This window comes from Dermacentor andersoni, chromosome 4 (genome assembly GCF_023375885.2).
Source record: "Dermacentor andersoni chromosome 4, qqDerAnde1_hic_scaffold, whole genome shotgun sequence".
In the NCBI taxonomy this organism is placed as follows: domain Eukaryota; kingdom Metazoa; phylum Arthropoda; class Arachnida; order Ixodida; family Ixodidae; genus Dermacentor; species Dermacentor andersoni.
This window is the reverse complement of record NC_092817.1, coordinates 9,486,889-9,510,051: the sequence shown is the minus strand read 5'-3', so window position 1 is coordinate 9,510,051 and position 23,163 is coordinate 9,486,889. Positions and strand designations below refer to the sequence as shown.

The window sequence follows — 23,163 nt, the reverse complement described above, 5'->3', positions numbered from 1 at the left end:
CGTTCACTGACTGGAAGTGGGGGTGATTTCTTCTAAAGAAGTTCATCCATAGATATTTTCCCAAACAATGGTTAAATTTGTAAATTTTCGCTTTTCTTCCTGTTTGGCTTTTGCCTCGGCTCTCTCCCTTAGAAAATCACTTAATTTATCAACTCCTTGCGACTCTTGTTCCCAGTTGCCAATTTTGCACGAAACGTTCTGTACAATTAGCGAAAAACCAGACGAGGTAACGGGTTACAGTCATATTGCTATACGGTCACATTGTTTAACGGTTATTGCAGGGTTTGATGATGGATGCTATTTCGCATTATTTTATTTTCCACCTGATCTAACTTATATCACAGATATATAGTTCCGAGGATCTGCCAACGTCTCGGCAAGCCGTCACTCGAGAAAATAATGAAGCAAAAGAAAAGTTAAGGCAACTGGCGTTTTCTCCGGCCGCAACTCGTTCCTCGAGCATACACTACAGCTGACTACGAACCGAATCCCTTTCCTGGTCCCTGGGTCAGTCTGAACAAAAAAGGCTGAACTAACGAAGCAACGGTGATGCGTATGACCTTCGCGATAGAAGGTCACAACTGAACGTATCTCGAGCTAATCTCGCGGGCACCGGATCGGGGACAAAACTGGCCTTCACACCCCAGGAGATGCCGATAACTGCCAGTTCGAAGGAGTGAAATAGGCAGGAAAATGTTTACTTCCGAATAGCTGTAAAGTCTCGAGATTGATTGGAATGTGTGTGAGAAGTGGTGGCGTGGGTGGGAAGTGGGAGAGGGGGGAGGCGCCCCCCCCTCCCCCTGGGTACGTGCCTGGCCGAAGGACAAATAATTCCGCGCACCACAGTTTCATATATGGACTTATCTTTCTGATGGGGGAGTTCTCATTAACTCGTGCCTTGGTCATCTTTTTGTTAGTCGCCGTTCGTCTGGGGTAACTGGCTTGTGCTGACCGTTCTTCACACAGAAGAGCTATAATACTAAGCCTTTTGCAAGTTTATGAAAAAATATGTGGCGTAAAATTCGTGATTGTTGGCATATACTGGGACCTTGTTCGTTAAGAGCCTCATACTCCTGAATTGTCTCATGGTCATCAAAGGTGATGCGTCAGCGCTTACATAACTTGGGTTCTGAAATCAAAGGTTCTTGCATACTTGCAGAAGGCAAGTGTGCAACTCAAAGTTCTTGCAGAAGGCATACCAAGCATACCAACGAGCTTGCCCTTAAACCCTCTTATGTTGCCTTGCTTCTTCAGCGAGCCGTCTGCTCGTCAATGTTCTCCTGCAACTTGTTGTGGTATCTGCCCTTATAGTTCGCGCCTTATGCAACGCTAGCGCTTGTCCTGTTCTTTTCCTTCTGTCCGTGTCCTTAGCGCTGTTTTCTACCATGGATATTTCTCTTTCTTTTTCAAACAATACAATCACTCATAGACAGTCAAGCACGAAAGCTGTGGTACTCAGTCTCGGCGAATAATTTTCACTGCAGTCTATCTTGCATTGTGCTACTTTTACCCCACTGTCTGTCAAAATTAGATGCACCTCCACGTGCAGTGTCCAGCAACCCGTTCTTTTTTGCGCAGGGAACATAACCATGTGACGTTAGACAAGAAAAACAGCGCACTCGAGCGGGTCACCTCTTGCTTGCCTCGTTGGCATGCGCTGTTTTTCAAGGCCAGTTTTGCAACGTGTCCACGAGATGCCTTTATCGGTGCGCAGGAAGAAGGCGTGGAGACGCAGCTCCTGCAGCCGGGGACAAACCCAAGCGCCTACACGGGAGGCTACGTGGGAGGAGCCGACCTCACCATCGAGGAGGTGGGCGAAGAAGAGGAGGAGGACGAGGTGGTCAAGGTCCGTGTATGCAGCAAAGTTATAACATGTACACTGCCTGAATTAGAACACCAGAAAAGCGCCTTCACAGAGGACAAGCCGGTCCCATCATTAAAGGGCCCTTAAACCACCAAGAAGTCGAAATTTAGTTGTAGTGTTGCTGTTGTGCACAACTGCAACGAACACATAGCCGCGAGAATTTTTCGATATGCTGCCGTAATAGCGGAGTTACACGCGTTTGATGTTCGGAACGCGGCCCTCGCTCGTTTCGCTCTTTCCTTCGCCACGCTCCGTTCATCGGCTCGTCTCTGCTCCTCGCCGAGTGCTCCTCCAAATGTATCGTGACATACGTCATCGCTGACGCGCTTTTCAGAACACCATAGAATTTCATATTAGTATAACTAGAAGGAAATGTGGCGCTGCAATCGTTCAACCATCATGGGAATGATGGGAAGTACATGCTACGGATTGGCATTCTGTTCACTGGCAAACTAGTCTATAAGTATTTTCTGGCAGTTTTGGTTTCGCTCCAAGCGCAATTGCTATAACCTGCAGTGGGACAGTGCAACTCAAAGCTCTCTGCCTTTGTTCTGTTGCTCGAACAGGCGATAGCGCGCTGGACCAGCCGCTGGGACGATGTTTGTGTCGCGCTGTGGTGTCGAAGCCCTGACAAGAAAGCGACGGCGTCGTAAAGATTGAAAGACCATGTTTTGACCGTTTGGACCTCGGTTTGTTAAGCGTGTTAGGTTGGCGCTGTAGCGTTACGTGCTTTATGAAACTTCAGAATAGGAAAAAGAAGGCACTACTGATACAAGACATGGACAGTTGTACTTCTAGTGGCTTCACAATCAAATTTTATTGAGGGCTTCATTGTGCATAGCTCCTTTATGTACTCATTAAAATGCGTGTTTTAGGACTTTGAGAACACAAACGTGGTAGGAAAGGTTGCTGCTTCCTGGCTGTAGTCTAGTGTCGCAAAATGGGTAAGTACAAAGCCACGCCGTAACGCTTCGGAAGCGGTACGTCCACATAAAATGCAATGAAGCATACTCGTAGGAGGCCTCAAGCATCCCTGCTAGTAGTGCAGCAGATGTGCTTAAAAGTACTTGACTGACCATATATGCACGGTTGTTATTGCTATTGTAAAAAGAAACAAATAATTATTCTCTGGCGTCAAATCGGGAACACAATTGCACAAGAATGCATACCCTGGTGAGTCCTGGTGTGAATAGTAAACCGTGCTTCAATCTCAAAGTTATACAATTTAAAGCTTATGTAATGTGCTGTGCATTATATAAGACACTGCAGAAATAAAATGAGATTTTCCGCGATAATAGTAGAGTATAGCTTCGTTTACCGCGCCGCAAGCAAACATCGCTAGTCTAAAGATCGAAGTCAATCCGAAGCCTGTACTTCCCATCATTCCCATGTAGAGTAGAACTTGTTGCTGGGCGAGGAAGGAACATGCCAGCCACTACTGCATGAGATAAAGATACTTGGCAGGAGTGGTGATACGTTAGCAAGAGAACTTTTGGAGGCATATCACATAAAAGTAAGAGGCACTAGTTGTATTAGTGACACGACTGTTTTTCTGTTTGAAAATGAGTTGCAAATGTTGAAAACTTCACTGTAATCGCCCTAGGCAACACTGATGTACGCATGCGTATTTGTTCATTCTCCCTGCCCTGCTGTAAGAATAAAATCAGTTGAAGTTCAGCGCTCATTCTGTCGTTTCGTACTCTTCCTTCCCAAGTCTTTATTTTCCTTTTTTTGGCGCAACAATGTATTCATTAGATTCCCATGTAGGTTGAGGCAACACTCAGGAGAAGCCCGTAGAGACTAGCGCCACATTTCCCTCTAGGGTATTTATTTAGAAGCTCTATGCAGAACACTGTCCACTTCCAGTTACAGCGACTCCGCGCTTCTCGGCTACCGGCTGTTGCTGCCGTGCCGGCCCGTGTCGCGTCGTGAGGCAGCCGGTGTCGAGTCGTTTTTCCAGTCGGCGCTCTTCCGACCAAGCACCGCACACGGATTCCTTCTAGCCATCACAAAGCACAGTCGGACTCGGTGCGCGCAGATAATGAGACCGCTGACGACGACTGTGGTGGAACGTGAGCAATTTGGCGCTTCCGTTGCGGGCCGTAGTTACCGCTTCGCAAGCACGCACGAGCGAGGAACAGGACGAGGAAGAGCAGGGAGCGCGCACACCTGCTAGTAGACTAACCGGAAGTCAAAGGTCCTTGTTCAACCAATCGATAGCGTCTCATCACCAGATGCACCCTGGTGACGTCACGACGAGCGCTGGGGATACTGGAAAGGCCCAAAGAGGAGCACAGCATTGTTTGTGTTTTTCTCCTCTTTTTCCCTGTCTTTTTTTTTTTTTTGGCCCGCTCGCGGTGCGCAGCGCTGCCGCGTTTGGCATCGCTGATAATGATGGAATTCTGAACTTGATGCGCGTGTTTACTTGAAATGTTAAAAAAAATATCAGAGGTGGTTCAGGGGCCCTTTAAAGAACGCCAATAACCAGCCAATGGAAACTCACCCTGGCAACCTTTAACACCCGAACTCTGTCGAGTGAGGCTAGCTTAACAGGACTCTTTGAGGAACTATCAGATATTGTTTGGGATCTCATTGGCTTGTGTGAGATTAGAAGGACTGGCGAGGCTTATACAGTACTGACTAACGGCCATGTCCTCTGCTAGAGAGGTCTTCCAGATAAGAAGCAATACGGGCTAGGATTCCTAATCCATAAGGACATAGCGGGCAACATTGACGAATTCTGCAGCATTAATGAGAGGGTAGCAGTAGTCGTAATGAAACTTAATAATAGGTATAGATTAAAGGTAGTACGAGCCCACGCTCCAACATCGAGTCACGATGACGACGAAGTAGATCAGTTTTATGAAGATGTTGAATTAGTGATGAGAAATGTGCAAACTCAATATACTGTAGTAATGGGCGACTTCAATGCAAAAGTGGGGGAAGAGCAGGCTAGTGAACAAGCAATCGGAAACTACGGCGTCGATTTTAGGAACGCTAGGGGAGAGATGCTGGTAGAATTCGCGCAAAGGAATAAGCTGCGAATAACGGACACCTTTTTCAGGAAGCGTAGCAACAGAAAGTGGAGCTGGAAAAGCCCTAATGTTGAAACAAGAAATGAAATTGATTTCATACTTTCTGCCGATCCCAGCATAGTGCATGATGTAGAAGTGATAGGTAGGATAAAGTGCAGTGATCGTAAGTTAGTGAGGGCTAGGATACACCTCAATTTGAAGAGAGAAAGAGTAAAATTAATCAGAAGAAACAGGTCAACCTAGAGGCAGTAAGGGTAAAAGCAGACAAATTCAGGCTGGTACTTGCAAACAAATATGCAGCCTTAGAACAGAGAGATGATGATGACATAGAGCTAATGAATGAAACCGTAACTAGGCTGGCTTCAAAGGCAGCAACTCAAGTGGGAAGCAAGACACCAATGCAAACAGTAGGCAAGCTCTCCCAAGTAACAAAGGACCTAATAAAGAAACGACAAAAAAATGAGAGTGTCCAAATCAAGAGATAAGATAGAATTGGCGGAATTGTCGAAACTGATCAACAAGGCGAAAATAAGCGATATTTGAAACTATAACGAGAGAAAGACTGAAGAAGCCGTAAGAAAATGGACGCAAACTGAAATCAGTGAGAAAGAAACTTGGCATAGGACAAACCAAGATGTATGCACTGAAAGATAAGCAAGGTAATATAATCAGTAATCTCGAAAATATAGCAAAAGCAGCGGAATATATCTATACTGATCTGTACAGTACTCAGAGGAGTCAGGGTACCTTCATTCGAAGCAGTAATGAACAGGATACAGAAACTCCTCCTATAACTAGCGATGAGGTCAGAAGGACCTTGCAGACATGAAACAAGGAAGAGCGTCAGGAGAAGATGGAATAACAGTCAATTCAATCAAAGATGGAGGACACATAATTCTTGGAAAACTGGCGACACACGAAGTGTCTATCATCTGCAAGAGTCCCAGAAAACTGGAAGAATGCAAGCATTATACTAATCCAGAAAAGGGGAGACGTTAAAGAATTGAAAAATTATAAGCCTATTGGCTTACTCCCAGTATTATATGAAATATTCACCAAGATAATTTGCAATAGAATAAGGGCAACACTGAACTTTAGCCAACAAGGGAACAGGCTGGCTTCAGGAAGAAATACTCTACAATGGATGACATCCATGTCATTAATCAGGTAATCGAGAAATCCGCAAAGTACAATCAGCCTCTCTATATGGCTTTCATAGATTACGAAAAGGCATTTGGTTCATTAGAGGTACCAGTAGTCACAGAGGCATTACGTACTCAAGGAGTACAGACCGCTTACCTAAATATCTTGGAAAATATCTACAGAGATTCCACAGTTACCTTAATTCTACACAAGGAAAGTAGGAAGATACTTATAAAGAATAGGGTCAGACAAGGAGACACAATCTCTCCAATGCTATTCACTGCGTGCTTGGAAGAAGTATTCTAGCTATTGAACTGGGAAGGCTTAGTTAGGAGTAAAGATCGACGGCGAGTATCTCAGCAACCTTCGGTTTGCCGATGACATTGTTCTATTCAGCAACACTGCAGGCGAGTTACAACAGATGATTGAGAACTTTAACAGACAGAGTGTAAGAGTGTAGTTGAAGATTAACATGCTGAAGGACATAGATAATGACGAATAGTCGGGCAAGGGAATAAGAGTTCAGGATCGCCAGTCAGCCTCTGGCTTGGGAAGGAGTACGTTTACCTAGGTCAATTAATCACAGTGAACCCTGATCATAAGAAGGAAATTCATAGAAGAATTAAAATGGGTTGGATCGCATACGGCAGACATTGTCAGCTCCTGACTGGAAGATTACCGTAATCATTGAAAAGGAAGGTGTACAATTGGTGCATTTTACCTGTACTGACATATGGGGCAGAGACTTGGAGACTGATAAAGCAGCTTAAGAAGCAGTTAAGGACTGCGCAAAGGGCGATGGCACTAAGAATGCTAGGCATAACGTTAAGAGACAGAAAGAGAGCGGTTTGGATCAGAGAGCAAACGGTGTTAGCCAATATTGTAATTGACATTAACAGAAAAAATGGAGCTGGGCAGGTCATGTAATGAGCAGGTTAGATAACCGTTGGACCATTAGGGTTACAGAATGGGTAGAAAGAGAAGGGAAGCGCAGCCGAGGACGGCAGAAGACTTGGTGGGGCGATGAAATTAGGAAATTCGCGGGCGCTAGTTGGAATCGGTTGGCGCAGGACAGGGGTAACTGGAGATCGCAGGGAGAGGCCTTCGTCCTGCAGCGGACATAAAGTAGGCTGACGATGATGATGATGACAATTATGATTATGATGATGATGATGATGATCAGAACAGCTGTGGAAAGGTAGGATACCTACCTCAATTCCCCACACTAATAAATGGGAAGTACGATGCTAAACTTATAGTTACTATTAGAAGCCTTTTGGAAAATTAAAATACTTGTGGAGCCGCGCTTCTGCTCATGTAAAGGACGAAATGCAGGCAACAACGGTGGCGAGGCTTCGGCTTCAGTGAGATAGTCAATTCCGACAGCAGAAATATTGACACGCTAGCTATAAAATTGGATCATTAGCCTTGAAAAATATGAAACAACAGCAAACAGCTTCGTTTTTTTAACAGTGTTGCAAGTTTTGCAGCATCATGGGATACTTTCTCATCGCTAAACACAAAGCAACTTACTATTATATTCACTAGAAAGGATTGCACGTCAGTAATTTCATGAAGCTAGTGGCTTGTACACCCGTATCGAAATCGTGTACGACGTCATGTCAAGGTAGTTTGCCTCAGTAAACAGGTACTAAACTATAGACAAGACGTTAAAGGTCAGTATGGCATTTTCTCTCTCTCGGCTTGTGAAATAAATATGTGCCTAACATAAGCGATTGCAGTCACCCACACGAAAGTGCTGCTACCGTCGCTCAGGCCACTGTGATGTAATGCATTTCCAACGCGCCTGCAGGTTCCCATCGCCGACGTGGAGAACCTGACTGATTCGGCAGATGACAGCCGCGACATCACGCGCGACGTGACAGCTGACCGCATCGTTCCGCTAGCCGTCAACCCTCTGGAGAACCACCCGGAGATAAAGTCCATCGACCACAGCCCCGTCGAGTCACCCAAAGGGGGTGGCGGGTACGAAAGCTCCGAAGTCTAGGAATCCGCCATTTTAACGTTGCGAAAGGCCTTTTCGTGGGGACCCGCAACCAAGTCGGAGAGCGATGCCTTTCCAGCACTGCCGGTGTGTCACCGAGGGAGAAGGATGGGAGTACTTAACTGCTCCTGCCACGACAAAAAAGAAAAAAAGAAACAGTCCCGATGCGGTTAAGCCGGCTGGCCGTGAGAGCCGTGGCTGTGACCTAAATGAGCAACATTGTTTTGACGCAGCATACGCGATACGGAACATATGCAGTCAAACATGCACCGAACAGATGTAGTGACAGCTGCACCTCGGTTATGGTTGACTGCAGCTTGTTCCGTAACGGCGTACTTTGTAAACATTGTCCTGTTTTTTTTTTTTTCGGTGTCGTTCTGCTATCTCCCTGTCGGGTGACGCTACGGCAGTCAAAAACAGAACGAATTAGGATCCTCGCCCTGAGGCGCGCACTGGTTGTGAAGGATCAGACAAAAAGGAAAGAGAAATTGAGAACGTTTGCTCTAGGCTCAACGACACGATGACATTGAGTTTTCTCCCACCAGATTAGGCATTCGCGGGAACACAACAACTTGCGGTATTCATGCTTGCAGTGTTCCCCAAAGCAACAGCAGTGGACCTACAGAAATGGAATGTTGGTGGAATTTAAGGAGCAAATTCGTGGGTCTAACAGGCCTGTGTATCGAGCAGAGCACAGAACTGCTGACTCATGGTGCGTACAGATTTAGGCAACGAGAAAGGCAACAGTAGAGAGACGCTTCTTACCCACATGCTAGAGGAGAAAAACGGTTGTATCAAGCAGCCATTATTGAATGAAAGAATTTGTGGGGCAGCAGCAGGGACGGCCGCCGCTCTGGAGCAACGCACACTGCCACTTCTTAGGATGGTTACAAGCCAAACGTGTCCATATCCCAGTATATTCGTGCAGTGCACTACCTTCCCGACGTACAAAGAACGCACCATTCAGCGCACTATTAGACATATGTCTTTTGGCATAGCACGAATTTTTGCACCCGCTCCCGGAGACTATGTCCGCACGTTCAGGGAGTTAGGGTTGCTAGCTAAAATGGTACTTGTAACCTCACAGTGAAAAAGAAGCCACCTGTGGCGACAACAACACCGACTACCATGAAAGACGCCATGCATTTTCTTGTGTGTGCGGTTTTCTGCCGCCTTGCTTCGAACGCAAGGATAATCTATGCTTGCTTAAAGTTATGAAGCTTGTCTTAGCCAAGAATTCACAGAAGCTTGAAGAACGCCATTCAGCTATCAACGGGTGGCTTCTCGAAGTCAAACGTCAAGGGTGTGTGCAAATTAAAGAAGCTTGCGCGGAGAATTAAAGCACCACACTTTTGTATATCGTTATTTGGCACGGCAAGAAAAGATAAACAACACGGGCGTAGCCAGGCGTAAATCTTTATGCTGAGAGCGCCTGTTATTGAGGTTGAAATTAAAGCCAAGATGAACAAGAGAAAAGCTAGTAGAAAGGAAGTGCGGAATAAATGTCACGGCCCAAAAACATGACCGATGTTCTTTCCAAAGAGGACTGAACAACAGCAGTAAGCACGTTGACTTCAGTTCTATTTCCTTGAACACTGCTCAATAGCTTCTGGCTGTGCCCACACTATCGCCAAATTTTGTCGATCTTTTTTAAACATCTTGCGTAGGACCCACAGTACTTTTCTACAAAATTACAAGTTCATCAAAGAGCTGCACCAAGCAGCAACACAGCAAACAAAGAACGGGCCGTTTACTTTTTACACGACTGTTCTCTAAACCCGATTAAGTCATACGCAATCTTCACGGCAGTGATACATTTTCACCTCGCAAAAAAAAAAAAGTAGTGATGACAACTCCGGTGTTTCCCACAGGCTGAACCTATATAGGGTGTCCGAGCTAGCGTTAGCCAAGCTGTTCAACTAAAAAAGAAAGAAAGACGGTGCAAGATGCGATCGTAAGACGTACGGTGCTCGACCTCTGATGACTGAATACCATAGGTTTAATAACTGCATCTTGCAACGTGTTTTCTAAATCTTTGTTTTCACTGAGCAGCTTGCCTAACGTTAGCTGGGACACGCGGTATAAAAGAACCTCACACCCTTCAACCTATTGGAACACTGGGTGATGATGATTTGTGTGCGAAATTTTTTTCACCACTATACGGCATTTTTCTGCGCCAGCGGAGGTAGTTCGCGTCATACACACGTCACAATAAACCCGCTACCGGCGTCCTCTAGATACGTGCATCCACGAAATCTCCTACGGCCGTCCTGTTATATGGTCACGTGACGCCGGCGTATACCAGCGTGTGTCGCTTCCGTAGATGATAACTGGCATAGCCCTGTCTATCGCTGGCTCCAGAACGCTATAAATTCGGCATCGCCGTTGCAGGCGCTGTGTGCACAGAGAGAACAACGTGTAGTACGTTTTCCGGGGGTGCTGTCAAAGGGCCTTCCGAGCGTCGGCCTGTGTGTGTTTAGCTGGCGCCATTTGGCTCCCCATACTCTGCCTGCCTGTGACATCATCTATCCGCACCAATCGCGCTGGCACATAGTTTCCGGTACCGCTTCGCTTGCTCCGTGGTTGTCGCCCCGATTGTCGACGGAGTGTCTTCTTCTTCGAGGCCCGCAGGGGTCGCAGCCATTGGCTGTTTGGTGACGCTCGTAACCGGTGGCGTTGTTCACGTTGCCCGTTACGGCGGCGGCGCCCATGAGCACGCTCTGCTCAACTGTTGCACCCGCTGTACTGCCGTGTTCCGAGCGCTTGCCTCGTCACGTGCTGTTTGCTCAAGCGGTCGCACGGAGGCGCTGCCTTTCGTGCAGCGGTCATCGTGGTGCGCGTTAGTGTGCAGTGATACGCGACCACATCTTAGAGGTAGATCTTCATTGGCGGGTGAGTGCGAATCATGTGTCATTGTGCCACCTGTGCATCAATATAAAGAGAACGCGGTGATCCTCGCCGCGCACCCTAGGAGGCCAGCTGATCATTCGTGCACGTCAAAAGCTGTGCGCCCCGATTGTGCTGCGTGAACGTTTCGAGTCTACGTAACGAACCCCGTGGCCCCCTCCCGCGCAGAGACCAAAATTGTTCGTGTCTGGTGCAGTGGCTCCTTGACTTTCTTTCCTTGCTCTTTTTCTTTCACCCCCGCCCCCCTTTCTTTTCTTTACTTTTTTTTTGCTGTGGCAGACATCTAGCGCACAAAAAGACAATCCACGTCTGAACATTGGCATGAGTATACACTAATTGCGAAACGGGTAATTGCACGTTAGTTATAGCTTCAACGTGGCCATGAGCTGCTTGCCATATTGGTTAACGACGACACACACGCTGCCATGTATATATCCGAAAGCCATTGCGATGAGTTGTGAGCATTGGTGGCACCTGCGCCGGGTCGCAAGCAAGCACCGTCTGCAATGTCAGCAACCCTGTCGAATCAATATCCGCACACAAAATTACTGAAATTTCCTTTTCGCAAAGAGTGAACGCTTTCCGAAATTCTGTAAAGCATTGATGTGGCCTAGAGCTTCGTCATAAGCTGCGCATTGGCATAAGACAACTAATTTGAGTCAAACAAGTCCATTAGGGATTATTCACTGCACGTGCCAAATCGCTGCGACTTTTCAGCAAGTCATGGTAGCTTAGCGAAAAGTAATGGAGGGACAAAAAGAACAATGAAACAGACAAATTTCTTTTATGAAAAAGAATGCCTCTATCTGAACCAGCCAAGCTTTTATGAGCCTGCACCCTTCCGTGTACGATTTTCTTCAATTCGCTGTCTTTTAATGTCGCGTCTCCCTGTGAGACGACGATGTGACGCTGCCCACACGCGCCTCAAATAGTACGCATATCGATGGGTGCCCTGTGAATAGACACTTGATACTAGCGCCCGTCCTCGTCAGTTTCATCGTTTTTTGGTGTCCGTCTATCACTCTGCGCCAAGCTAGCATAGTAAGAATGCAAGATTATCTAGCCCAACAGCCAATCCTCCCGATGCTTTGTGTTCGATATTTTTTTAAAAGCAACATGTGTCTGTGTTTCATATTTTGTATTTAAGAGAGGCAGATATGAACATGCCAAAAGCATATGAGGCCGCGGTTCTAGTACTTTCACATGAAAAGCATGCATCTGTACTCCTCCAACAACAACGCAAAAATGTCCAATATATGCTAATGTTAGCATAAGATTGGCTCTCTGTATAGCTACAACGTCTCGTATTTTTTTCTTTTTTGCATTTGTGGCTCCAAAGTAATCATGGTGTGCATGTGGGTAGATAAAAAAAAAAGTAGCGGCGAAAGAAACCCTCAGTCGGCACTGACATTACTATGACCATTTCGAGTGCATTGTTTGTGTTCCCCGTTCTTGCCGAATTGATACTCTGCTTCTTCTGGGTATCCTGCTTATCGTATACCGAAAATAGCAAGGAATAGAAGAGAATCACGTAGCTTATTCATATTTTTTTTTTTGCCATGCTCGGCTGAAATATTATTGTTCTCAAGAAAACTTATGTACCATCGCAAACTTATTTCAGTTCTGCGTAAACCCGTAAATAGTTTCAAAAATATCAAATTTGTGTGGACAATACCCTGGCGTCGTTTATTGCAAAGTCCCTGTTGTACTATTTTTTGCTTGCTAAAAATTCTTCTCCTTATCTAAAGTTTCTGAAGTACTTGAACATCGTTAGTATACCTCATTTTTTCTAAGAATTCAAAATCTGGCGAACTGTTTTCAGAATCGAATTAGAGCTAGCAGTGTTATTTTTTTCTTTTTTTTTGCATCTTTCGGAAAAGTCTCGTTGTACACAACTTGCAAAACAATGACCTACCTATGTGCAGAGTATTGTGATAAACATGCAGAAATCACCGTTTGTACTTGGACTAGTGGAATGTCGATTCCGCGCACCCGTCATCGCTTTCCACTCGCAAGTACCATCAGGAAATGATCTGACAACCGGTTTAGACAGTCTCATTTGAACACTGGCGCAATTTAGAAAATCACATAGGAGAACAATTCATGATGTGAAGTGTGTTTGTACAGTGTACCCTGTAACGCTGCCACCAACAAAGGTCCTCTTGATGTCAAGCAAAATGCTCTTCTGGCATTTTCGTCCCGAGATCTACCTATACTTCGCAGATGTGGTTCTGTTCGGACTGCTCAAATGCGTGGCGTAGATCGTTGGCAGTGACCGCTTGTAATTGGCCTCCAAAGCAAAGAAAATATGGGCCATTGCATCCTCGGCACCGGGGATGCGGTCGACGTGGCACTGTATTCGTACACGTTCTGCAGTGCTGACCAACGTATTAGCTTAACGAAGCGTCTTCTACGGCGGCCACAGATTTTGTTACGTGTGTGTTGTTGGTTTTTGTTTGTTTTCTTTTTTTTCCCCAGTGTACAACCGCGTCGATTTTCTCTCTACATACAGACATACATATTATACATACTTATACACATATATCTTAGAATGCAAGTCGTGCATACCGCGTATTACTATTCTGATGTATACCTGTATATCGCGTACGTGAGGGTTTGCCATGCTGGGAGGCTACGACTTTTGTAAATGTTCATGTTTCTCTCTGTAAATTTATAAATGGTATCGGTTTTACAAAAATAAAGTGTCCTAAATGGGCTCAGATGAATTATCTTTCTTTCGTCTCGGTAGACAAAACCGCAGAAAGATTTTGGTGCAGAGGTGCCTGTTCTTTCTCGTTATCCATGAAAGCGATGCAAAGCAAACGTGCGCGCCACACGAGAAACACTTTCGCTATGCCCGTTACGCTATGTATGTGGACGGAGAAATATTGTATACAACATAATTTATTTTTAAGCTTAGGTTGTCAGAATGGTCTTCGTTTTCTGAAATATTTCCCAGCGTTCTTGCATCTTAGCTTAAGGACACCTAATTTAAATGCACAAGGCGCGCAACGAAGCACTGTCATTTCTGGAGATACTCTGCGTTCAGAATTGCAGAATATCGTGACACAGTGATATCGCGAAAGAAGCCCTTTGAGCAGATTGCCAGACGAAAGGATAAGACGCAGTGCTAAAAACTAAAATAAACCGCGAAGACTGGAAACAATGCCAAAGATCCTCGTGCGTGTACTTTCTTTTTCCCCACGAATTCAAATCGAAGGTTGCCCAGCAGTACAACCGGTCATGCTCATGCGTTGGCTTGCCGACATCCATCAGTCAGGTGCGATGGTGGGCGCCACGGAGGAAGATAAACAAGAACGGCCACCTAGCCATCTCGCAATACGCGAGAAGAGCTACAAAAGCGCGGGCGGGGGAGGGGGGGGGTTACTTTGGTGGCAGCTTCGTGTCATGCGGTCCTCGGATCCTACTTTGAAAGCGATCTGCCTTGGGTACAGAGTTTAGTCCAGCCGAGGGCTGATAGCTTCGTGTGAGCTGTGTTCTCGCGGCTTAGTTCGCGTTGAAGCGCTGTACGCGACGAAGAGCAATTCGCTCGCTACTGCAACCGCTCTTCCCCACACCACCGTTCTCACAACGAGTGCCTGCGATCGTCGAGTGAGCTGTGTTCATGTTTGCCTGCGAGCGCGTGACGCCATGCTTGTTAATTCAGTTAGTAAGAGAATGTTCACAAGTTCATATGGTGGATAAAACTACTATCCTTACTTCGTACAGCAGATTAATAATTTGCTATGACAATCGATGCTTCGACTTACGGGCGGAACTGCGACATTTGTTTCTTTCCCTTCAGCCGTTGAAAGAGCTCATTGCTGTACGAATAGGGCGGCAGTAACATTGATAGCGATATAGCAAAGTGTTAGACAACTACCCGAAGCAAGAATCGTAGTTTTATCAGCCGTATAAATTGCAGTACACATTCGCTTACTAATTATATTATCAAGCATGGTGTCACGCACGCACAGACAAACATGAACAGGGACGCTATAATGTAAAGCTATTCCAAACTTTTTTGCTCCACTTCAGCAAATCAGCCCTCCGCTATTGGGCAAATTGTTTAGGGCTAGCCCCCACTTGGCTTGTCTGTCATGCGACGTCAGCAAATACGTGAAAGCTAATCATCTGATATGATGCGTGCATGATTACACCGAGCAAAAGAAAATATTTCCGCTCCTACACATTTTTCACCATTAGCCCTCAACAATTGGTTGAAAGTTCGCGTCACAGTGGCGGTCCCACTCTTCCGTGGTGGTCCTGGCCCCCGGCGCCAGGGGCCAACCCCAGAGCATGTGAGCAAGGCTAGCTATATCTTTACGAAAGCGACACACATTGTGAGGGTGCGCGTCGGGAAAGATCTTGTGCACGAAGGCCGGGCATGGGTAGGTGCTCGTCTGAAGCCGCCTCTACATGACTTCTTGTGCTTTATTGAGTGCTTTGTGCGGTAACGGCATGGTTCTCTTGACTAACTTGTAGTGCTGGGTGGGATCGTTGTAAGTGACGAGGGGGTCGCGCTCGCTCACCCATCCTGCCTAGAGGGAGTCCGGGCTCGCACGGTGAGTTAGGTCTCATGCGACCTCGTACGCCGTCTCGTTCAGGTTAGGGAACGGCCCCTCCAATGGTCCCATGTGTGCCGGGAACCAATTGATGTAGTGTGGGGTGAGGTGTTGAGTACCAAGTATTCTGCCGACGGTCGGAGATATGCTCCCTGTTCCGAAGGACAGAATTGCCCTCTTGGAGTCGCAGCACACCAAGTTTTTACCGTCTTCTGGGAGTGCAAGACTGATGGCCACCTGCCCGGCCACCTCAGGACTATCAGTGTGGACCGTGCACGCGTTGATGACCGCGCCATCTGTGTTGACCACCGCTGCTACATGGGCTCGTCTGCGAGGACATTTGGCTGCGGCCGAAAAGCAGCATGCTTTCCCGGAGGCGGCTGCTTGTCGGAGGAGTGCTTTGGCTCGAACATGTCTTCTGTCGATGTTGTGCTCTGGGTTAATATTCCTGGGCGGTGGGGTTGCCCTGATCTTTTTCCTCTGGTCGGGTGTTAGCCCGTGGCTGTTGCACTCGATTTCTTGAGGCGCGACGCTGATTTCTCGTAGGATCCATCTGCCCGAAGGTGTGCCGGACAGCCTGGTGATCTGCGTCCGTTCCTGTGCCTCCGCAATCTCGCTCAGCGTGTTGTACATGCTTAATGCGTCCCGTTCCTCCGTGCTGGTGTGCATGGGTAGACCCATGGCTCTCTTGGCGACCTTACGCAGGAGTGTTCCCAGCGCCTCTCTCTCCACTTTCGACCGAATATGCATGGCCGCGATGTACACGAAGTGACTTATTACGAAGGCCTGTGGCAGGCTAAACAGGCTGTCCTCCTTGAGCCCGTGATGCTGGTTGGCCACTCGTCTCAGTAGGCGTGTGGTGTTCTCGGCCTTCGTGATGAGCTTAGCGACTGTGATGGTGTTCGAGCCATTCGCCTCTATTGTCATGCCCAAAATCTTGATGTGACCGACCACCGGAATCATGGTGCCCTAAGTAGTGTACAGGCGGAGGCATGGGTCGGCGCCTCTGTCCTATCCCTTCGGTTTGGCCCTAGTCTCTTGGGTCCGTATAGCAGCAGTTCAGACTTGCTCGGCGAGCACCGCAGGCCTGTTTGTTTGAGGTACTGCTCAGTGGTTCGGATCGCATTTTGTAAAGTGTGCTCGATTTCAATACTTCAATAGAATTTTTTTAATTAGAACGGGCTATTTAATACCACGCGCTAGTCCCTTCTTCTTGTTCGCTATGTTTCTTCTAAATGGCGATGTCTTCTTTTCGTCATCGACCTTGCCGCACTCTGGAAGTGGCATTTTCCTCCCTTTCGAAGCGTGCATCATTTCAATGTGAAATTTCAGTGCGTGCATGCACAAAACATTAAAATACGAACTACTTAGGCAAGTATGGCTTTATACGCATCACGATATGTGACTGCAATACAAAGTGAGCACGTATCGACGCTATGCGGTGCGTCTGTGACATCGCGTGACACCTCGCACGCTAGGCGATAGCTGCGATGGAGACCAGAAACCAGTGGTGGAGGAGGGGAAACCGGTGGTGGAGGAGGAGGCATCATCGTCAACCGAAAGGGCTATTAGAATGAGCCCATAACAGCTTACGCTGTCAAATTTGATGTGCTGACTTTTGCGCCTTGAGAAGTATTCAGAGAGGTCTTGTATACACATTCGCAGCATATGCGTGAACTTCTACGTGTGTGTGTGTGTGTGTGTGTGTGTGTGTGTGTGTGTGTGTGTGTGTGTGTGTGCGTGTGTGTGTGCGTGTGTGTGTGTGTGTGTGTGTGTGTGTGTGTGTGTGTGTGTGTGTGTGTGTGTGTGTGTGTGTGTGTGTGTGTGTGTGTGTGTGTGTGTGTGTGTGTGTGTGTGTGTGTGTGTGTGTGTGTGTGCGTGCGTGCGTGCGTGCGTGCGTGCGTGCGTGCGTGCGTGCGTGCGTGCGTGCGTGCGTGCGTGCGTGCGTGCGTGCGTGCGTGTTTGTGTGTGCTCACAGCACACGCACCGCGATGGACGAACCAGGCTAGCGCCAAAGTTCAATTTCCTTCACAACACAACTTCCATTCCACGTTCAGTAACCACGTACAGATCATTTGAGGCTTACTTCAGGATGTTGCGTACTCCAGGGTAGCGTATCGTACTGCTGCCGGGTTGTAGCGACGCCTGTTTATCGAAGCCCGACCGACGTTACTATTGGGTAGCGTGGCGTTGTCGGCGGGTCGCAGGCATCCGGTAGACCATGGCGACCGGGCAAGGACGAGACGATTTCTAGTGCGAAACTTGCACGGTTTATTCGAAGGTTGGTGAAAGATGAAGGGAAGAGAATGAAATGTTAAAAAAGTACATTTAGGAGCCCCTTAAATAGGCTCTCTACAATCGTGGGAGGGATCTTGCTTCCGTCGACATCATGTGACAGGCACAGAGTCTGATTCGCGGAAAGAGGGCCCCGCCTCCGGTTATACCAAGCCTCTGCTTATACGAAGCATTCGGTTATACCAAGCCTCTGAAGCCTCTGGTAATACCAAGTCTCCGGGAATTGTAGACGCTTGTCGTCTTTTGCGTGTTGCTGGTTCGTGGGAGTTCTGTAGAGTTTGACAGTTCGAGGAAAGAGTCCCTCTAAAGTCGCACACACACACACACACACACACAAAAGAGGCCTGTAAACACTGCGTGGCATCCGCCAGACCGGCAGACACTCGAGATGACCATGGCGAATTAGGAAGTCCCACTTCCTTTCGACGAGGCATGGTGGGCGAAAATCTTTTTTGCATGGCGTGCTAGACGCCAACCGTAACATCACCTCCGGCGGGGGAGGAAGATCCCACGCGTAGGGGCCAGCAGCCACTGGGCGAGGAATCGGCGTTTCAGTAGCAGAATTCCCCTCAGAGGTGACTAATCCTTGGTTCGTAGCTGGCAGATTCCTGGGGGTCGTTCATCAGTCCTCGTGGCACTCTTGTGGCTTTTCTCTCTGGTCCGGTCCGGTGAAACTGGACTTGCAACAGGTCCCGCAACTTTTCGTCTCCTGCGTGGGCAAGCAATCACCCCAGAACAATGCCGGACCCACAACCACTAAGCAGCGAGCACAAGGCCACCCTCCTCCAAGATACACCAGGCTTTTAAAAAAAAGAAAACCCGCAGCACCTTTCCCATTCCATGCGCGCGTGCTCCCCCCCCCCCCTGAACACTAAAAACAGCCTATTCTTGAGACCGTTAAGACGTGGTTATTAAAATCAGCTAACAATCGACTACAACTTCGAGGAAAAAAATTATGAGAAACGTAACAATGCCACAGAAACCCGGGTGAGCATGAGGCTTTCGCTACTCTAGGGGCAACGACTTAGACTGTCGGCATTGCCGTTAAGCTTACCCTTCTTCTAGCGAATATCGAAGGTGTACTGTTGAAGAGCCAAGCTCCAGCGCAAAAGACAGCCGTTTTTCGTAGACATAGACTGCAGCCAGGTGATGGGACAGTGGTCAGTCTCTATGGTGAACCTTGAACCAGCGATATTACAAGCTAGCTTCTGCACCGCCCATACTACGCAGGGGCATTCCCTTTCTGATGCACTGTATGCTTCCTCACGAATTGAAAGCTTTCTACTGGCGTACAGTACAGGGTGTTCCTTCTCGCCATCTCTGTTTTGACAGAGCACCACCCCCTTACCCCTGTCGCTGGCATCACACTGAGGAATGAATGGCTTAGAGTAGTCGGGCGCGTTCAACACTGGCTGACTGGTTAGTGCTTTCTTACTAAAAGCCTTTTCTTTTGTGTCATCCCACTTTACCGTTTGTGGTTCTGTTTTTCTGAGAGCTTCCGTTAAAGAAATCGCAATCTCAGAATACCGCGGGATATATTATTGGTAATAATCCGCCAAGCCAAGGAATGACCTGATGTCCCGCTTGGTGCATGGTTGGGGGAAGATGTATATTGCGGTCAGTTTAGCCTCGGAAGGCCGACTATGGCATTGTCCTATTACATGGCCTAGATAAACTACCTCCGCGCGCCCTAATTGGCATTTGGGAGCCTTAACAGTTAATTTGGCCTCTCGTAGACGACACAGCACGGTTCGCAAGTGTTGCATATGGTCCGCCCATGATGAAGGAAAGATTGCTATGTCATCGAGATACGGAAGTGCAAAGTCCTCCATTCTTCGTAGTACCTGGTCCACAAGGCTAGAGAAGCAATATGGCGCATTCTCCAATGCAAAGCTCTGGCCTTTCGGCCAGAAAGTTCCCATCGGGGAAATAAACGCCGCAAGCCTGCTTGTCCGCTCGGTCAACGGTACCTGCCAGTACCCTCTGACTAAATCGAGCGTAGAGATGAAATTAGCACTGCTCACTTTTTCAAGCCTTTCCTTGATATGCAGTATTGGATAAGTCTGGTCCTTCGTCATTAACTTGAGCCTGCGGTAGTCGATACATGGTCGCGGCTCCTTTCCTGGGACCTCAACCAAGATAAGAGGCATGGTATAATCACTCTCTCCTGGCTCGATTACACCTAGCTCTAACATCATGTTTATTTCAGCGGCCATGACTTCACGTTGACAAGGTGAAACGCGATAAGCTTTCGAATGAACAGTGTCCGACGAGGTTGACTCAATATCGTGAACGATCGCAGTGGCACTGCCCGGTGTGTCTGAAAATACGTCTTTAAATTCAGACACGAGTTCCCTCAGTTCGGCCCTTTGATTGGGATTCAACACCGCCTGTTCTACTAACTTGTCAATGGTCTCGTGAATGTCTTTGGCTTCCGTCACTGCTGTTAACTCCGGAAAGTCGACAGGCATCTCCTCAGGTTGGTTAAGGGACATGTTCATGATGGCTTCCCTCTGCCGGTAGGGTTTAAGTAGATTGGTATGGTACACTTGTGGTGTCCTTCGTTTTCCCGGTACCGTGATTACGTAGTTTGTTTCAGATAACTTCTGAATTATGTCAACCGGCCCTTCCCATTGAACCTCTAGTTTGTTTTTCAATGAGGGTTTGACGATCATTACCTTTTCCCCAACTTCAAAGCTTCGCGTGCGAGCCGTCCTGTCATAGTAATGCTCAGCATTGCTTTGTGCCTTACGCATTTCATGCTCAGCAATTATTGTGGCAGGGCTTACGTTGAATAACTTTCTCCTGCATTCTGCCTCTCGAGACATTTCGGGCTCCGGCGCTTGCCTGACCTCTTCATTAGATGGTGTACTCTCCGCATTATCCCCTATATGGCTGTCCTGTTTGGTGCTAGTTGACGAATACTCCGTCAAACCTGTTTCCTCCACCACTGGACATTCGTACACTGCCTTCGCCGCGAGCTCCCTTGCCTTGGAACGAGTTAGGGCTTGCACTGTTCCCTCACTAAACCCGATTCCCTTGCGTTGTAGCAACTCCTCAGATTTGTAAGAAAAGAAATATGGATATTGAGGCGGGAGATTTGCCGAGATGGCGGCTTCAGTGTCGAGTACTCCAAAATGGCCTTCGATGCGAATCTTGGCCACAGGGAGACAAACACTGGAGGCCTCTACGGCTTGCCTTATCGATGCACAGTCTCCCGTGAACTGGCCTTCCTCCACGTACGACGGATGCACCACGTCCATTGTGGCTGCCGAGTCGCGAAGCACTCTGCACGGTTGGCCCTTTACCACGAGGTCTCAAATGCATGGTTCTAGCAAGTTCAGATTTTCTACGTTACTACTTAGTGACGTCAATACTAGTTTGGGATTTCCGCACCCCACGGAGATATGCCCCGTTTGCTGGCCGTTGTAGCAAACTACTGGTTTCTTTGCCTCGAAAGTTTTTTCCTTCTGCCTTTCTGCACTCCGTTCGGGTGGTTCCTTCTCTCCCTCGCTGTCCTCGTCACTATTTTTCACCGAATCTGACCTTTCACCTTTCCATTGTTTTATACCGACTCGACTTTGACCATCGCTTTGGCTTGTCGGGTCCGTATTTATTGATCTCCTTCTTAGGAGCTTCGTTGCCTTCGTCCGCACGGCGATTTACGTACTCCTTAGCGAGATCTGCCATTCTCGTTATAGTGTCTACACCTGGCCTATCCTGAACCCAATACTTGATATTTACTGGCAGCTGGCGGTAGAACTGTTCTAAAGCAACGCACTGCGTTCTCTTTTCGGCGTCGGCGAGTGCACCCTCTTCTGTGAGCCATTCCTTCAGGTTTACCTCGAAGGTGTATGCAAAATCTGGGTATGACTCGCTTTTGATTTTCTCGACATCCCTGAATTTTCGCCTGAATGTTTCTGCTGATAATCTATACTTTTTAAGCAGATATGCTTTGACTTCATCGACGTCCTCTGCTTCTTCTTTCCCCATGCGGGCGATGATATAAGCTACCTCACGTGGCAGCAACTTAAGCAAGCGTTGCGGTCACGCTATTTTTGCCTTCTCACACGTGCGCTCAAACTGTACCAGAAAAAGAGCTATGTCCCTTCCTACTGCGTAAGGTGCCATCAAGTCTGTCATTCTGGGCTCGCTTCCACGTGCCTCTGTGCTAGGTCTTTTAATATTTTGAGCTTTCAGGAGCTCAATCTCTAGGCGCTTCATTTAGAGTTCGCGCTCTTCTTTGGCCTCACGTGCTGCCCGCTCGTGCTCTTCTTTGGCCTCACGTGCTTCCCGCTCACGCTCTGCTTTTCCTCCGCAATACTCTCTAGGAATTCCTTCAGTTCCTCGTCGTTCCTGATCACTTCGATCACCTCAATGATCTCCGGCTTTCTCTTTGATTCGGCAATTTGGAGGCCCAACTCTTTGACCAAGCTCAACAATACCGGCTTCTTTAGTGCCTTCAAGTTCATGGCTACCCTTAGTGCTGCTAACTCTTCACTCTATAACAACCTTGAGGTACTCAAGCTTCCGTCAACGGTTAAAGACAAATCACTGCACTGAACTTTTCCCCCAAAAATATACGTAAAGCCAAGTGATATCTTAGTGAAGAAAAGCCGTCCACTCACCATATGCAGTAATGAATACAGACACCTTCCTTCCGAACGTTGTCACCAGGACGAAGAGGCTGCGATCTCGTAGATGTCGTCCAAGTTGGGGTCTCCAGGGTTGCGTATCCCATGCGCTGCCAGCCATTTTGTTGCGTACTCCAGGGTAGCGTATCGTACTGCTGCCGAGTTGTAGCGACGCCTGTTTATCGAAGCTCGACCGACATTACTATTGGGGAGCGTGGCGTTGTCGACGGGCTGCAGGCATCCGATAGACCATGGCGACCGGGCAAGGACGAGACGATTTCTAGTGCGAAACTTGCACGGTTTATTCAAAGGCTGGTGAAAGATGAAGGGAAGAGAATGAAGTGTTAAAAAAGGTAAATTTCGGAGCCCCTTAAATAGGCTCTCTACAATCGTGGGAGGGATCTTGCTTCCGTCGACGTCACATGACAGGCACAGAGTCTGATTCGAGGAAAGAGGGCTCCGCCTCCGGTTATACCAAGCCTCTGCTTATACGAAGCCTCAGGTTATACCAAGCCTCTGGTTATACCAAGACTCTGGTTATATCAAGCCTCCGGGAATTGTGGACGCTTCTCCTTCTCTTTTGCGCATTGCTGGTTCGTGGAAGTTCTCCTGTAGAGTTTGACAGTTCGAGGAAAGGGTCCCTCTAAAGTCGCACACACACACACACACAAAAGAGGCCTGTAAACACTGCGGGGCCTCCGCCAGACCGGCAGAC

General features: G+C 47.7%; 1 protein-coding gene across 1 annotated transcript in view; it reads left to right on the top strand.

Annotated features, from left to right (window-relative positions):
• The window catches only part of LOC126535935 (glutamate receptor 3-like), a 72,618-nt gene extending 58,948 nt beyond the window's left edge, over positions 1-13,670 (top strand). The window contains exons 15-16 of the mRNA XM_050182796.3: positions 1,715-1,846; positions 7,856-13,670. Coding sequence (XP_050038753.1) covers positions 1,715-1,846; positions 7,856-8,050 — 327 coding nt within the window. The 3' untranslated portion in view covers positions 8,051-13,670. The remainder of the gene's footprint in view (positions 1-1,714; positions 1,847-7,855) is intronic.
• Positions 13,671-23,163: the final 9,493 nt, after the last annotated feature.